Consider the following 16,524-nt stretch of genomic DNA (forward strand, 5'->3'; position numbering starts at 1 on the left):
GCTACCATCAGCCAACGTTATTTTTGGTTGTTTTTTGGTTGCTCTGAGAACCATCCAGAAAGTTTTTGTTTTGATTTGCTGGTTGCATTTTTGGGACAGTTTTTTAAAATATGAGGTTTATAAACATGAGGCTTTCTAATGGCTTTGCCATTTCTAATGGCTATTTATTCTTCTTTTTTCATAGCACACTAATTGGACCAAAATGCAAAGACTAAAATACAAAGTAAATTTTATTTCAAGTTATCCCAAGTTTGGTTTTAAATTGAGATAAATTCAAACACACACACACATTTGGCTTGACTTGATAATGGTCCAGACATCATTGTAGATTTGCTGGCCATCCATTGCTTTTGGAAACTGGTTTTAAGATAGCATTTTGAAAAAGGAGGTGTATGAGGCTGGCTTTGTCATTTCTAACGGCTATTCATACTCCTTTTTTCATAGCACACTAATTGGACCAAAGTGCAAAGACTAAATACTTACAAAGTCAATTACATTTCAAGTTGCATTCCAAATTTGGTTTTAAATTGAGATAAACACACACACACAAAACCAAGTAGGCTGGACCATTACTATTCCAGACAAAATGGATGATTTGCTGCCCATTGCTTATATTATGGAACCTGGTTTAAAAATAGCTTTTTGAAATGTTTATAACATGAAGCTTTCTAATGGCTTTCATGGCTTATGAGTTCATGTACACGACAGCATAATTGTAACAGTTGACTCAAGTTATACAAAATATGCGGTATGCCTTTAAGCTTGTGTCACGCGTACATGGCTAGAGATCGGAAATTAGATGGGCCGGATGTTTTCTGCGGAGGTTGTTTAGCCTGCACAAAACGAAAAGTCTCACGGCAATTCCGCATGCATATATTTGAAAATGTGTCAGCGTACGCCTACAGCAAGATCAACGGAAGGTATGTCGATTGTACAGCCACTTATTTTGCTTGCTAGCCTCCATGAAGGTATATCCCTTGTGAAAAAAAAAATCACACTCTTAGTAATACTGTAGGTACCTTGGTTTCCCATAAGGGACATATGCCTGTGTATTTACAAGAAAAAAAAAAACGGTTGTTGTTACAAGCTTTATCATTATGTAGTAGCATATGTGGGGTAAGTCGATATATTTTTTTTTAGAATTGGATAACTTTTTATGAGGGGGTTCTATCAAAGATATTTAACATTATACAATGTAAACGTGGGGCGGCACGGTGGTGTAGTGGTTAGCGCTGTCGCCTCACAGCAAGAAGGTCCTGGGTTCGAGCCCCGGGGCCGGCGAGGGCCTTTCTGTGCAGAGTTTGCATATTCTCCCCGTGTCCGCGTGGGTTTCCTCCGGGTGCTCCGGTTTCCCCCACAGTCCAAAGACATGCAGGTTAGGTTAACTGGTGACTCTAAATTGACCGTAGGTGTGAATGTGAGTGTGAATGGTTGTCTGTGTCTATGTGTCAGCCCTGTGATGACCTGGCGACTTGTCCAGGGTGTACCCCGCCTTTCGCCCGTAGTCAGCTGGGATAGGCTCCAGCTTGCCTGCGACCCTGTAGAAGGATAAAGCGGCTAGAGATAATGAGATGAGATGAGACAATGTAAACGTTTGTATACTGTGGGTGGTAGAAATGGGCAACTGGACGACCTCCCTCCGTCTTCAGTTTGAATTGAATGTGGAATGCTGATTGGCCGCTAGGTTGCCTGACGTCAAGGAGGTGTGGCTGTGAACACACCCCATTGGCTGGACAAAATGGTTAAATGGCTGCTCTGAATGAATGGAACCACTAGCTACAACTTTGGACGCAGAGAGCTTCTTCTACGTTGACAGCTACTTCACAAGAAGACTTCTTTACACGACCTGAATCAACTCTTAAAAAGGTAAGATGCATTTTATTGTGGTTGTAGAAAGCCAAGTACTGAATGCTGTGTATGCTTCTGCAAATACTCGCCCCGTTTCCCAATGGCGACTTAGTATAATGTTATATAGTATACTATTGATTTCTCGCTGGCGGCACGGTGGTGTAGTGGTTAGCGCTGTCGCCTCACAGCAAGAAGGTCCTGGGTTCGAGCCCCGGGGCCGGCGAGGGCCTTTCTGTGTGGAGTTTGCATGTTCTCCCCGTGTCCGCGTGGGTTTCCTCCGGGTGCTCCGGTTTCCCCCACAGTCCAAAGACATGCAGGTTAGGTTAACTGGTGACTCTAAATTGACCGTAGGTGTGAATGTGAGTGTGAATGGTTGTCTGTGTCTATGTGTCAGCCCTGTGATGACCTGGCGACTTGTCCAGGGTGTACCCCGCCTTTCGCCCGTAGTCAGCTGGGATAGGCTCCAGCTCGCCTGCGACCCTGTAGAAGGATAAAGCGGCTAGAGATAATGAGATGAGATGAGATGATTTCTCGCTTCGATTTTAATATCCATGGGATACAGTGCCAAACTGAAGATAATAGATCGGGTGCATTTGATTTGTTTCCCTCTTTGCAATTTTTCCTCGTGGTTTCCACCTCGAAACCCAATGCAAGTTCACTCCCTCATGCAAACACTAGCCTACAATTTTGAGTTCATGCAACCATCGGCTTGGATTCTCATGTTAGTTGATTGTTCTATGCCATAGATCGTATTTAAAGGTCCCATGGCATGAAATTTTCACTTTCTGAGTTTTTTTAACGTTAAAATGAGTTCCTCTGACCTTCTTAAGTCACCCCAGGGGCTAGAAATTTCATAATGTGTAAACCAAACTATGCCCAACATTTGAGAATGGCGCGTCAAAACGGCGCGTTGATAAGCTCTTCCCTTTACTACGTTAGCAAGGGAGATGATCCCCACGCCCCCCCTCTGGATTCCCACCCACCGTATGGATTGCCCGCCCAGTTGTAGTGAGGAGATCATAGAGGACACAACATGGCATCACTTAAGTGAGCGAAACATGGAAATTGCACTGTACATGGATGTGACAACACAGAAAAGAGTCTGTTTTTACTGCCGACGGGAGAGCCCCTGAAGACGCAGTGGCTTAATTTTATTTACTTCAATAATACGCCGTCGAGTCTACCTAAGACGGTGTATGTTTGTCGGAAGCATTTTCCTGAGGAATGTTTCCACAACTTGGGACAGTACAGGGCAGGTTTTGCACATCAACTGTCACTGAAGCCTGGGTCCGTACTAAGCATCCCTGCCGCATCAGCCACAAACACCGAACAAGTAAGTGTATAACTGTTAAGTCGTTTTGCCGTGTTTTAAAATCGGTGCGTTTGCAATGGCTACATTAGCTGTGCAGCTAACCGCTTCCTGCAGTTAGCCAGGTACTCTGCGCTACCCCTGTTATAATAGCCAATCAAAACAGTTTTTACAAAGACACCCACATTCTTTTTTTTTAAGTCACTCGTTCATTTTATTTGTTTGTTTGTTCAGTAAAACCCCAAACATTTCTTGAATTTATTTTATTTCCTCGCGTCGCACCTTAATGACGTCAGCGCGCGGTATTTTTCCCTGATTCTGGGCCGGGGTGTCGTGAGTGGCAGAGCAGCTCCATCGCTGCGATCCATTGAAAGTCAGCCCTAGATCCAATCTTTTGTTGGGAGCCGAGGTCATGCGGGCGGCCCTCCAGCGGCACCGGCCGCCCATGGAGGCAGCGGTTCTCCCAGGGGCAAGTTGGGGGGAGGAAACGGCAAAGTCCCCACTCCTCCATGGTAAAACTGCTCAGTTTTACCATGGGTCTCAGGCTGAAAAAAACCCGACAAAGTCCCAGTTTTACCATGGGCTCGAGTTGTACCATTTTTTTAGACAGGGCGGACAGACCAGGGCATTCGCCCGCCTGGCCGTGCCCGACGAGGAGCGCTCTCGGCTGGCTTGGGAGGCAGACGGCAGCCCCTCCCCCCATGGCACGCCCCCACCCTCTACCCTTCCCCGCCTCCTGCTTCTCATTAGCAAAACGACGCACTGGGAAAAGGGCTGAAATGGGGCTTTCTTCCAGGAGGCTGTATCTACGTTCCGAGGGTTCATTTCGAGAAAGGCTGCGGATATAACATCCGGAAGCCTCCACGATCCCGTTTAAAGCATCAACAAACCACCATGCCATGGGACCTTTAAAGCTATTTTGCTGGGTTGTGTCTGAGGGTGAAATAAACTTGCATTGTGTTTCGAGGGGAAACAGGAATTTCAAATAAAGAACCACATCGAATGCTTCGCCGCCATTTTTGTTTACAAATTCGGGGGGTATGGCGCAAAGCATTCTGGGTAGTAGGCAAAGGTGCAAAGGGGATTGTAATAACTCGAGAATTTTTTTATCCTGTTAATGTCTCAATAACTGTACATACCACCACACAAAGGTGGCCAACATTCTTCTGTTACACGTTTGCTTTGTTTTCCTGCTCTATTGAACGTAATGCTACTGATGCCATGTTTGTCAATGCATATTCTTATCTCATTCGCAATTTTTACCCTATGTTACCCAATGTCTATGTGTCATGCAAGTATAGTTGTAAGCTGAAGCACTGAGTAATTTTTATGTTTTTAATTTTGTCTTCAACTTCGTTTCACTTTTCATTACAACAGGTAGGCATCGTCAAGTAGGCATTGTAGATCAAGTCATCTTGCATAGTTTGGCACTAACATCTTTACGGAATAACCTGTTGCAAGTTATGTGACTGGTCTGAGGGGTTCTTGTACCTTTTTCAGGTGGGCAGATGCCTCCACCCCCATCATGTAAGTTTTTTTTTTTTTGGTCAGTTGTGTGATATATTAGCATGGTTTTATGTTTTTAAATTATATTCATAAGAAGCCTACCATAAAAGACTGACATTTGTATCATCTTTATTTTCAGACGTGTCAATGCTGGAATGTTCTGGGAACATAAAATTGTTAGTAGGGATGTTGGTGGGTTTCCTCACATGAACTGCTCACTTCAGGTCCTTCCACAACATTTCGATTGGATTAAGTTCAGGACTTTGACTTGGCCATTCCAAAACATTAACTTTATTCTTCTTTAACCATTCTTTGGTAGAATGATGTGTGCTTAGAGTCGTTGTCTTGCTGCATGACCCACCTTCTCTTGAGATTCAGTTCATGGACAGATGTTCTGACATTTTCCTTTAGAATTTGCTGGGGTAATTCAGAATTTATTGTTCCATCAATGATGGCAAGCCACCCTAGCCCAGATGCAGCAAAACAGGCCCAAACCATAATACTACCATCACCATGTTTCACAGATGGGATAAGGTTCTTACAGTATAGCCTTACAGCAGTCTGTGTGGTTTTCATGGCTGCAGTATGGCATAGTTATGGCAAGACAAATTAAGCTATGCTCCCTAGGTAAACTTTTCACTCTCTGCAGAATGAAATTCCATGAACATTTTGAGCTTGATGGTTGCGATGGAATGCTACAGTAGCCCTGGTAGCCCACATACATAAGCCTCAGGTATGCTTTGATGGTTGCGACAGATAAATTCATCTGGCACTTGACACACAGCTATTTTTAACATTACAAAACTTTCTGGGGATGGAAACAATGCCCTCCCAGTTATCAAGGTAGCTCCCTGGCTCTCACATATTCTGACGGAAGGGCCAGGAACACATGCCTGGGTGACCCCCGGAAGGCTCAAAATTGCCTATTGGCGTCTACTGTGAAGTGGTTCCAGTTATGTGAGACCATAGCTTTAAGTCCTAGGCACCGGGAGGTGTGGTTCACCCAGACAGACATACCCAAAATTAATCAAAAATTGTTCCACAATCAGACATCAGAAAATATATTTCCAGTGTCAGTAATATTGTGACTGTAACTATGCCTGAGTAAATTGTGATAAACTGAAGGAGGAATTTTATTCTAAATTAGACAGAGGATAGCACCATGATAGCAAGGCTCCCATGCACAAAGATGCCACTTTTTCATTCAGCAGTTCCTTGACTACAACTGCACAAAAAAACAACACAGAAATACCACAAAGTTCATAGAAACTGTGTGTACATAGATACACATCCATCCACTATCTGTAACCGCTTATCCTGTTCTACAGGGTTGCAGGCAAGCTGGAGCCTATCCCAGCTGACTATGGGTGAGAGGCAGGGTACACCCTGGACAAGTTGCAGGGCTGACAGAGACAAACAACCATTCACACCTACAGTCAATTTAGAGCCACCATTTAGCCTAACCTGCATGTCTCTGGACAGTAGGGGAATCCAGAGCACCCATGGGAAACCCACGCAGACACAGGGAGAACATGCAAACTCCACACAGAAAGGCCCTTGCCAGCCGCTGGACTCAAACCCAGGACCTTCTTGCTGTGAGGCGACAGTGCTAACCACTACACCACCATGCCACCAGAGATGCACATAGTTTTAGTAAATATAGAACTTACCAAAACAGCATTTTTAAAATTTATTTTTACTAGAAGTCAACTATAGATTCTATTAAACCCGGTACCACATCCGTCATAATTAAGTATTGGCTAAACTAGTTGGTTTGTTTGAGCAATGACTAAGTGAGAATAAGGACTTTCATGTTAAGTTGGTGATGCCAGTTTATCCCTATATTTATCCCTACATAAACCTGATCCATTTGTAAACCTTACATTTCTTCCTTATTCCTTAGTATTTATTATTATTTATTCATGTTTGAATAGCATTGGTATTAATTGTCCTAAAATTTACTATCAGCATCTTTTTTCCCATGACCCTCTGCTTTTTGTTACCAATTCTTGTTCTTGTTTATCTTGAAGAATTTCACACACTGGCCCCTTCGGGAGATGAACTTGGCAAGCCAAAAAACAGCCCTGTTTCCTCGAATTTAATTCTCAGTAGGGGAGAGCGGGGTAAGATGAGCCACTTTTTACATTTTTCATCATAACTACATGTTAAAGCCATTTTTGCTTCCAGTCTACACACCATACCAAATTTCAAAGTGTACTGTTACTATCTGAGCAAAACATAATTGATAAGCTCTTATGGTTAGAGTGATATTACCTCTTGAAAAAAAAATGTCAAGTGGCTCAACTTACCCCATGCACGGGGTAAGATGAGCCACTGTGTGGGGTAAATTGAGCCAACACAAAACATGTTAGGTTAACAAAGTAAACAACTTTTATTATTAGAAATGCAATCAGTGAATCAAGTCAAGTCAATCAAGTGGGGGATAGGGCCGTTGCATAGAGAAGGGGAGATGAAGAGAGAGGTGATAGAATGAGATGGGATAGGGAGGGATAGATAGATGGAGAGAGAGAGAGAGATATGCGTAGATAGATAGAAAGAGGGATGGTTAGAGAGGGAATGAGAGATGTACTATATTATAGAAATTACTAAAACAGTAGAACAGTGCCAAAAAATCTTATTTCTTTCAGTAAGTTAAAACATGCAGCAATCATTCCATCCATAATAATTTCATCATTATTCAATGTTCCAAGCGTTCAAATTGCAAGGGAACACCATTTGCCTCTCCCTCCGTGCTGTCCCCCCAACAGTAAAGGGGCGGGGCAATTTTTTCACAATATCCTGTCTTGACAGGACAGCCTCATCTTTCTCTTTGAAGACAAAGGTTGGCTTTCTTGCAGAGCCATGGCATGACCGGCTTCTTTTGAGAAATCTTGCCTCTATTTCGAAGACATCCAATTTGATTATCTGGCCAATGAAGAAATGCACTTTATTCTTCCCTGTGAATTTTGCCACAACATAATCCCCCACATCTAACAACTGGTCTTCCTCATCTGATGTCATATATATATATATATATATATATATATATATATATATATATATGTATATGTATGTGTGTGTGTGTGTGTGTGTATATATATATATATATGTTGTTGTCATATATGACCAGTAAATGTGAAAACTTAAGTGTCATCCATATTGGGTAAGCTCAGCCACCAATGGGGTAAGTTGAGCCAGTGGCTCAACTTGCCCCACATCTAATGGCTCATCTTACCCCGTGGCCACCATTTTGTAGAAAAATGCTAATAAAGGGGATTAGGCTAATCAAAATTATTTTTATTAGCATTCATATCATAGCTTAGAAAGCCACTAACTTAACCCTAATGTGTCTAAATATTATTCTACTTTTGTCTTCTCTAAATCATCTTCACTGTGGACAAACATGGAATTGACTTAGAAAGCACAAAAACACATTTTTATAAATATCTCCCTCACCTAGTTTGACATGTGGTGCTCCTCTCCACAAGTGTAAGTAAATGGTCCCGCCCCCCTTTGAATGTGGTCACATGGTCACATTTGTGTACTGTTTCTTAGAAACAGGGGGTGGCTCATCTTACCCCCTGGCTCATCTTACCCCCTGGCTCATCTTACCCCGCTCTCCCCTATATAACTTCAAAATATAGTATTACTGAGTCAGAAGAGAAAATGTTCTCGTAATTGTTCTCAAAAGTATTTCATGACATCTGTTTTGGTTTTTTGTTTTGTCAAGTATACTAATCCATGCAAGGAATATGGGTCAGTTGATAAGCTCTTACTGTGTTGGTAGATATTGTGAGAAGACAAAGACTAGGAAACAAACTCAACACAAAAGACAAAGCAGACAGAAATGTAAAAATTATTTTAAAAAGAAATGAAATGCCCATAATGTCAATAGTACAAAAAACACAACGCTGATAATCATGTAAATGGTGCAAACATCACAATGCTAATAGTAATGTAAATAGTACTCAGAAGCATAATGCTGATAGTCATCAGTAAATGTAAATAGTAATAGTCAAATGAATGCAAAGTTAGAGCTGTTTTGGTGTTTGGTGCAAGTTTTCTGATTCATATATCTGTCATCACAGATATTATGGCTCTGTTATGCTACACTCAGTTTTTTATTGGTTGTGCAGTGGCTTTTGGCACGTTTTTTTTTTCTTTTTAGCTACACAGCTAACGCTAGCCAGTTAGTTTAGCGTATGCTCCACCACCTGGTTGTGACTGCCAGCTATGAGTATTTGAAAATACTCGGCTAAATACAGGTTGGTTTTGTTTTGTTTTGTTTTGTTTTTTTGGGGGGGGGATAATAAGAGACCATGCTTCATTTTTTCCTTAGCTGCATGTTGAATGTCTATTGTGACTATATGTCTATTAGTGGTGTTACCCTAATAACAAGCCATGGGTAACACAAGAAGTCAAAGCTGTCCTCAACAGGAAGAAGGCCGCCTTCAGGAGCAGGGATAGGGAGGCAATGAAAGCAGCACAGCAGGAGGTAAAACGCTGCGTGAGGGAAGCTAAGGACAGCTACAGGAGAAAGGTGGAGCAGAAGCTGAAGGAGAACAACATGAGGAAGGTCTGGGAAGGTGTGAAAACCATCACAGGCCACAATACAAAGACCAGAGTCGTTGAGGGGACAGTGGAGAGGGCGAATGAGTTGAATGACTTTTTCAATCGGTTCAACCAGCTCACGTCCCCCCACCCTCTCCCTCACTGCAGCCATCTCTCCTTCTTCCCTCAACACACCTCCCCCCAGTCATCACAGCAGCCCCCTCCTCCCCCACCTCAACACAGACTCCTCCATGCATTACTGCAGACCAGGTCAGAGGTCAACTGAGGAAGCTTCACCCCAGGAAAGCAGCAGGCCCAGACAAGGTGTGTCCCCGACCTGTGCTGCTGAACTGGGTGAACCACTCCAACGCATCTTCAACCTTAGCCTGCAGCTGGGGAGAGTGCCCACCCTCTGGAAGACATCATGTATCATTCCAGTTCCCAAAAAGAATCGGCCCAGCAAGCTGAACGACTTCCAACCGGTGGCACTCACTTCACATCTGATGAAGACATTGGAGCAGCTCTTCCTCAGCCTCCTCAGACCCCAGGTACAACATGCCCAGGACTGTCTGCAGTTTGCGTACCGGGCAGGTGTCGGTGTGGAAGACACCATCCTCTACCTGCTACACCGAGCCCAGTCGCATCTGGATAAGGGAAATGGCACAATCAGTATGTTTACATGCACATCCAAATCGAGCAAAGGGTCCCAGCAGGGGTGCCAGAGAAATCCAATCCTACATGCACACAATAAAATCGAGCTATTGTGTGAGGTACATTGTGCACCCGAGCCACAGGTGGCGCTACACGCCCCATCGTGTTGGTACACTTCCGGTTGTCGTCATGAAGAAGAGCTATTCAAGAGCAGTGTTGCCAGATTGGGCGGTTCCCCGCCTAATTGGGCGGTATTAAGTGCATTTTGGCGGGTTTTGAACATATTTTGGGTATCTGGCAACATTGTTCAAGAGTATAAACAAAGTTATCAGTTCCGTGTTCACAAGAAGAGTGTTTGTATGTACGAACAGAAGTGTTCCTAATAAAATGGGCACTAAGTTGAAGTTGATCTGAAGTGTCATGCCGACCGAGGCTGTTTTTTTTTTTTTTCAACCGAGGCTGTTGTTTCCCGCTTGTGGTGTGCTGTGCCAAGGGTCTGTACACCAGGAAACTTTCAAATGTGCATACATCTTTGTACTGTGAGGTTTATGCACTGCAATTCTTCTGTAATCAATCTCTCTCTTTCCATGGATTGTTCTTGCTTACAATCTGATCAAAGTCTTTCCTGTACATGCATCTGGTCTTCCCAGGTGGCCTCCCATCCAAGTATTAACCACCTTCAGGCACACGGGGCAGCGCAGATCTCCGTTTCTATAGCCCATGGCCTTTCGCCTACAGCCAGGGTTACAATGGGAGGCTGGTCCTTTGGTTACCATGAGAGTTTGACTCCCTACATACATCTGTATAGCAGCATGCCTCACCAGATGGTAGAAGGTACCATTTTTATAATGGTCTTTGGTATGACCCAACCACGAGTAGAACTCATGATCTCCCGGCCGAGAGCTGGACATGCTAACCACTAGCCCAACTTGTAGTTACAATCTGATCACACACTGTAAAAACAATTTATTGTTTAAACTGCTAAAAGTTAGTAACTCGGCAGTCTTAAAATTTTGACTTAATTGAAATTCATATAGTAAGTTTGCACAATGAGGCAATCAATTAACATTGTGCTAAGTTACTATAGGAGTTTCAATGAACTCCTAATTTAAGGCAGCCCAGTTGGTAACATTTTTAAGTTAAAACAACAAATCACTTTTTACAATGCATCCTGGATTGATATTCTCAGTTACTCAAAGAAGAGTTGCTCTCATGCATGAGAATCGTTGGTCAATTATGGTCATCCCAAAGATCGAACCACTATCCAATTGAGCAGATTTTGTAAATGATTATAATACATTTCTAAGCCACAGTAATGAACCCACTTTCAAAATTCACTGAGATTTTCCTCTTGTATTCTTGATCCAAGGTCAGCTTGGCTAGTTCTGTGTTTTTATACATGGCACAGAGCATGGTAGTAATTTTATGAAGATTCCCATCCATTATCTATAACTACTTATCCTGTGCAGGGTCACAGGCAAGCTGGAGCCTATCCCAGCTGACTGTGGGTGAGAGGTGGTTTATACTCTGAGCAAGTTGCCAGGGTTGACATGTAGAGACAAACAACAATTTGCACTCATATTCACACCTATGGTCAATTTAGAGTCACCAATTAGCCTTACCTGCATGTCTTTGGACTGTGGGGGAAGCTGGAGCACCCGGAGGAAACCCACACAGACACGAGGAGAACATGCAAACTCCACACAGAAAGGCCCCCGTTGGCCGCTGGGCTCGAACCCAGGACCTTCTTGCTCTGAGGCGACAGTGCTAACCACTACACCAGTGGTTCTCAAAGTGGGGTCCGCAGACCCCTGGGGGTCCGTGGCGCGTTGCCAGGGGGTCCATGAAAAAATTTGCTACAAAATAATAAACTTCCCTTATGTGGAGAAAAAACGGAGCCCCTCTGGTGACATGGGTGAAAAAAAAATATTCCGTGGCCACAAGTTAATAACGCGTGGGAACGAGATCCTATTCCGTGGCCACGATTTGTTTAATGCGTGGGAACGAGATGATTATTAGATGGCCACGAATTAATAATGCGTGGCCACGAGAAGTGTTCGTCATTTCATCACTGAGACTGTTGACTTTCTGGCATCAGTAGCTTCAGCCGCAAATATGGACAAGTTTGATCTGATTTCGTTTTATTTTAATCTAGGAATGAATTATAATGATATCCTTAAATCACTTGCAGTTAGCAGCTGAATTAAGTGTCTCTTGCTCAGAATTACTCCATGTCTAACTACAAGTGATTTAACGATATCATTATAATTCATTCCTAGATTAAAATAAAACGAAATCAGATCAAACTTGTCCATATTTGCGGCTGAAGCTACTGATGCCAGAAAGTCAACAGTCAGTGATGAAATGACGAACACTTCTCGTGGCCACGCGTTATTAATTCGTGGCCACCTAATAATCATCTCGTTCCCACGCATTAAACAAGTCTTGGCCACGGAATAGGATCTCGTTCCCACACGTTATTAACTCGTGGCCACGGAATATTTTTTTTTCACCCATGTCACCAGAGGGGCTCCATAGGTAAAATGCTACAGTATTCGCCCAATCACATTATTCTCTTTATTCCCGCTCGCATAACATAGCTAGGATAGCTTGGTGAGCTGATTGAAAGGCAGCAATCAGAGTTAGAAAAAAGAAAATGGATAGATTTTTGAAACAGACGAGTAACAACACTCCCAAACCAAGCAAAGTAAGAAAATATGACAAGACTTATATAGAATTTGGCTTCATTGAAAGCAGCGGAGGAAAGCCAATGTGTGTGAACTGTCTCCAGGTGCTAGCTAATGAGGCTATGAAGCCAGCCAAGCTAAAGCGGCATTTGTTAACAAAACATCCGGAATACATCAACAAACCAAAAGAGTTCTTTCACAGAAAAGGTGAGGAATATTTCTCTCAGCGAACAAGACTAACCAAGCTGGCAACTACATCAGAGAGGGCGCAGAAAGCTTCTTATTTGGTAGCCCAGCGTATAGCTAAGCATAAGAAGGCTCATACCATAGCAGAAGAGCTGATCCTTCCATCAGCAGTGGATATGTGCGAGGTTATGATCAGAACAGAGGCAGCTAACAAATTGAAAAGAGTACCACTCTCCAACGACACCGTAAGGCAAAGGATTGATGATCTCTCTGATGACATCTTGTCACAACTTCTAGGTAGACTTCGCTGCAGTGGTCAATATTCTATTCAGCTGGATGAGTCTACTGACATAGCTAGTGCAGCTCAGCTCATCGCTCTTGTCCGCTATCCATGGGGAGAAACAATTTTAGAGGACTTTTTGTTCTGCAAAGCGGTCCCAGGTAGGGCAACAGGAGAGGAGATATTCAGGCTCCTGGATGAATTTATTAATGAAGCTGGGCTGAGCTGGGGTAAATGTGTCGCTGTGTGCACAGATGGAGCGGCAGCGATGACTGGCCGAAAGAGTGGTGTTGTCGCTCGCATAAAGGCTGTCAACCCAAATGTCAAGTCTGTGCACTGTATGCTTCATCGGCAAGCGCTCGCCTCCAAAGCCATTGAACCTGACTTGCACTTGGTGCTGAATAAAGCTGTGGCTGCAGTTAATTTTGTTAAGTCAAGGGCACTGCAGACACGTTTGTTTGGGCAACTTTGTCAGGAGATGGACGCAGGCCACGACACACTGCTTTATCATTCCGAAGTGAGGTGGCTCTCTCGCGGAAAGGTACTTCAGCGGGTGTTTGAGTTACGCACCGAAATGTCGGAGTTTATGCGAACGGAAAAGCCCGATATTGCAGAGTTTTTCTCTCATCCTGTGTACGTTGCTAAGTTGGCCTATCTGGTGGATGTTTTCAACGCCCTCAATAGCCTTAACCTCTCCATTCAAGGACGCTATGCCTCCATCCTTGAAGTAAGCGACAAACTCACCGCCTTCATGAGGAAAGCAGAGCTGTGGCAAAGACGGCTACAAGATGGAGTGACAGACATGTTCCCGCAGCTCACAGAATTTCTGCTCGCAAACAACCTGCCTGTGACTGTCATGAAAGAGGTAGCCACCTCTCACCTCACTGCTCTCAGCAAGCACTTCACCTCATATTTCTCAGATGTAAACACTGATGCCTGGGACTGGGTGCGAGATCCCTTTGCTCCAGCAGCTACATACAGCCTTACAGGCAAAGCAGAGGAGGAGTTGGTGGACTTATCTTGCGATCGGACATTGAAGGCCAGATTCCAGCAGGTGAGCCATGCAGAGTTTTGGCCCTCCCTAGCATTTGAGTATCCTGAACTCACAGCACATGCTATGCAGATATTGCTCCCCTTTCCTACTACCTACTTATGCGAGTCATCTTTCTCTACTTTGACTGCAATGAAGACCAAGTACAGAGCTCGTCTCCATGTGGAGAGTGATCTTAGAGTCTGTCTATCATCCATCACACCAAGACTGGACAAACTGTGTAGTGAAAGACAGGCACACCCATCTCATTGATGATGATGATGATGATGATGATGATACTGTTGCATTCCCCCTGACCCCCACCCCCCACCCAAAACCACCAACAATATGGTTAATCAGATATTTTCATAGTATTAAAAAAGTTATCTACTGTTGTCAATCTCACTTGCTCACTCTCCAGCTGCCCCCACCCCCACCACTGAAAATGGTTAATCATAACATTTTTAGTTGTAATGCATGAAATATTTCTAGCAGTTTGATTCTCTTACTGCAGTTTGATGCCTGTTCCTGCATCAGTGCTTTTTCATTGTTTTTTGATGGTTAGTATATTGCCATTCATTTTACACCATGAGATCAGTTACCTCTGAATGCATTGAGTGTTTTTTGTCAGTCTGTTATCTATTCTGATGAGTTCTAAAATGTAATCCCATCAATATGTCAATAATCAATACTAAACTAAAATGGAATTCTATTTGTTCCACGGTATATTGTTCCAACATATATATATTTTTTTTATTTGCTAAATGCATTAAAATGACGATTTAAAACAATGTGGTAATAACTGTATGTAACAGGACAAATATTTATAAGCCTATATGGTTAAATTTGTGGTGCGATTATGAGGGGGTCCTTGGGAAAATTTCTGCTCCACTGGGGTCCCCGGCCCAAAAAAGTTTGAGAACCCCTGCACTACACCACCGTGCTGCCTCTTTATCAAGATATGTTAGGTCATATCAACTCCTGCACATCTGTAACCTGCACAAATGAAATAAACCACTTCTACTATTAATAAATCCCATATGCCATAATTGATGGCAGGTGGTTCTCCACATAAAACAATAAGATTAAATTCTAAAATCAGCATTTCAAAGTGAAACTGGCTGATATCCACAGGCATATTCCCATGAGTCTTTGAGTTTTACAGTAAATATGTTGTAACCTGATTTAGCATTTGGGAACACTTAATTTTAAATATATTTTTATTCTAAAATTAGTTAATCAGATCTTTTATTGAATAGTTTGATATTCTGACACGAATCTGAGCAGCCCTGTCCAGTAAAAGACTTGTTTTTACTTTGTGGAATCAGTCCTGAAGACTCAGATTAACTCAGCTGGTGAGTTGTAATCAGTTTGATCATAATAAATGAGGAAGTAATCACATTTCTGTTGGTCTATGTTTAGAATGTTATGTTAGTTCAGATGAATGTGATCTTTTTTGTTTGTTCGTTCTTGAATAAATTATATGTTCATAGAGGGAAAAAATGTTAAATATAGAACCCTTATGCTTCTTTTGTGACTATTAAAAGCTGTATATAAAGCCTTACAACAGTGTGTTTTTTCTATCAGACTGGAGAACCAGATGTACGCAAGTATTCACCTTCTAGGTCATTTTTTGTTAGAGTTCCTTTTCTTGGCAGGGTTATGTCTTGATTCAGATGTACAAACCTGATAGTGATGTATTTGACCATTCAAAAAAGATTATCATTCAAAAATTTCTCAAGCTCTCTCATGTTGGAAGGAGACTGTTGGTGAAACACAATTGCCACTGATTCTCAATTAGACTGAGGTCTGTATTTTGACTAGGCCATTTACCGTAGGTTCTTGGATCTGAAGCATTACAATGTAGAAAATTGCTAGTATTCTTAGGGTCCTTGTCAAGTAGGAAGGTGAAACTCTGCACCAGTGTTTTGCAGATTGGAACAGGTTTTCTTCTAGGATTGCCATGTATTTGGTTCTATCCATCTTACCCTCAACTCTGAAGCCTGATGATGGTAGCATCATGCTGTGCGGAAGCTTTTCATCAACAGGAACTGGGAAACTGGTCACTGTGGGGAAAGTGTACTCAAAGTGATAAGCTGGGTTTCTGTCAAATGTAATATTTTCTGCAAATTTAATGCCAAGGCCAAAAAGTACATGAAAATAGTTTTTCCACATATTTGCTGAGTCTCCACCATGCCTTTTGGATAACTCATATGACTGTTTTTTCTTCTCACCACTCTTCCATAAAGCAACATTTTTGGAGAGCTACTTTTGTCCTGTGGACATCATCTTCCATTTGAACTGTGTCAGTGTTACCCTTGACCTCTTTACTTCTCTGATTAATACCTTCCTTATCCGATCACCAAATTTTAGTGGTTGCAGTTGTGCCATACTCTTTTCAGTTTTTAAAAATCCAGGGGATGTTTTATAACTATTTGATGCTGTTTAAGCTCTATTTGACACTTTTCAAGAACTT

The 16,524-nt window shown here is 42.6% G+C and overlaps 1 protein-coding gene and 1 long non-coding RNA gene across 2 annotated transcripts; both read left to right on the forward strand.

The window, feature by feature from the left end:
* Nucleotides 1–813: 813 nt before the first annotated feature.
* LOC132884386 (uncharacterized) lies at nucleotides 814–7,665 on the forward strand. Its single transcript, XR_009654453.1, has 4 exons — nucleotides 814–920; nucleotides 1,685–1,866; nucleotides 4,658–4,684; nucleotides 4,803–7,665. It is a non-coding gene; the product is annotated as an uncharacterized LOC132884386 (long non-coding RNA).
* Nucleotides 7,666–12,674: 5,009 nt separating this feature from the next.
* On the forward strand, nucleotides 12,675–14,321 carry LOC132884584 (SCAN domain-containing protein 3-like). Its single transcript, XM_060918435.1, has one exon. It carries the CDS (start codon nucleotides 12,675–12,677, stop codon nucleotides 14,319–14,321), a length of 1,647 nt encoding a protein of 548 aa, XP_060774418.1.
* Nucleotides 14,322–16,524: the final 2,203 nt, after the last annotated feature.

The sequence above is a fragment of the Neoarius graeffei genome, chromosome 4, assembly GCF_027579695.1.
Source record: "Neoarius graeffei isolate fNeoGra1 chromosome 4, fNeoGra1.pri, whole genome shotgun sequence".
Taxonomy (NCBI): domain Eukaryota; kingdom Metazoa; phylum Chordata; class Actinopteri; order Siluriformes; family Ariidae; genus Neoarius; species Neoarius graeffei.

Excerpts from the sequence above, each read along its gene's own strand:
- LOC132884584 (XM_060918435.1), top strand. The coding sequence starts at position 12,675 with ATGAAGCCAGCCAAGCTAAAGCGGCATTTGTTAACAAAACATCCGGAA.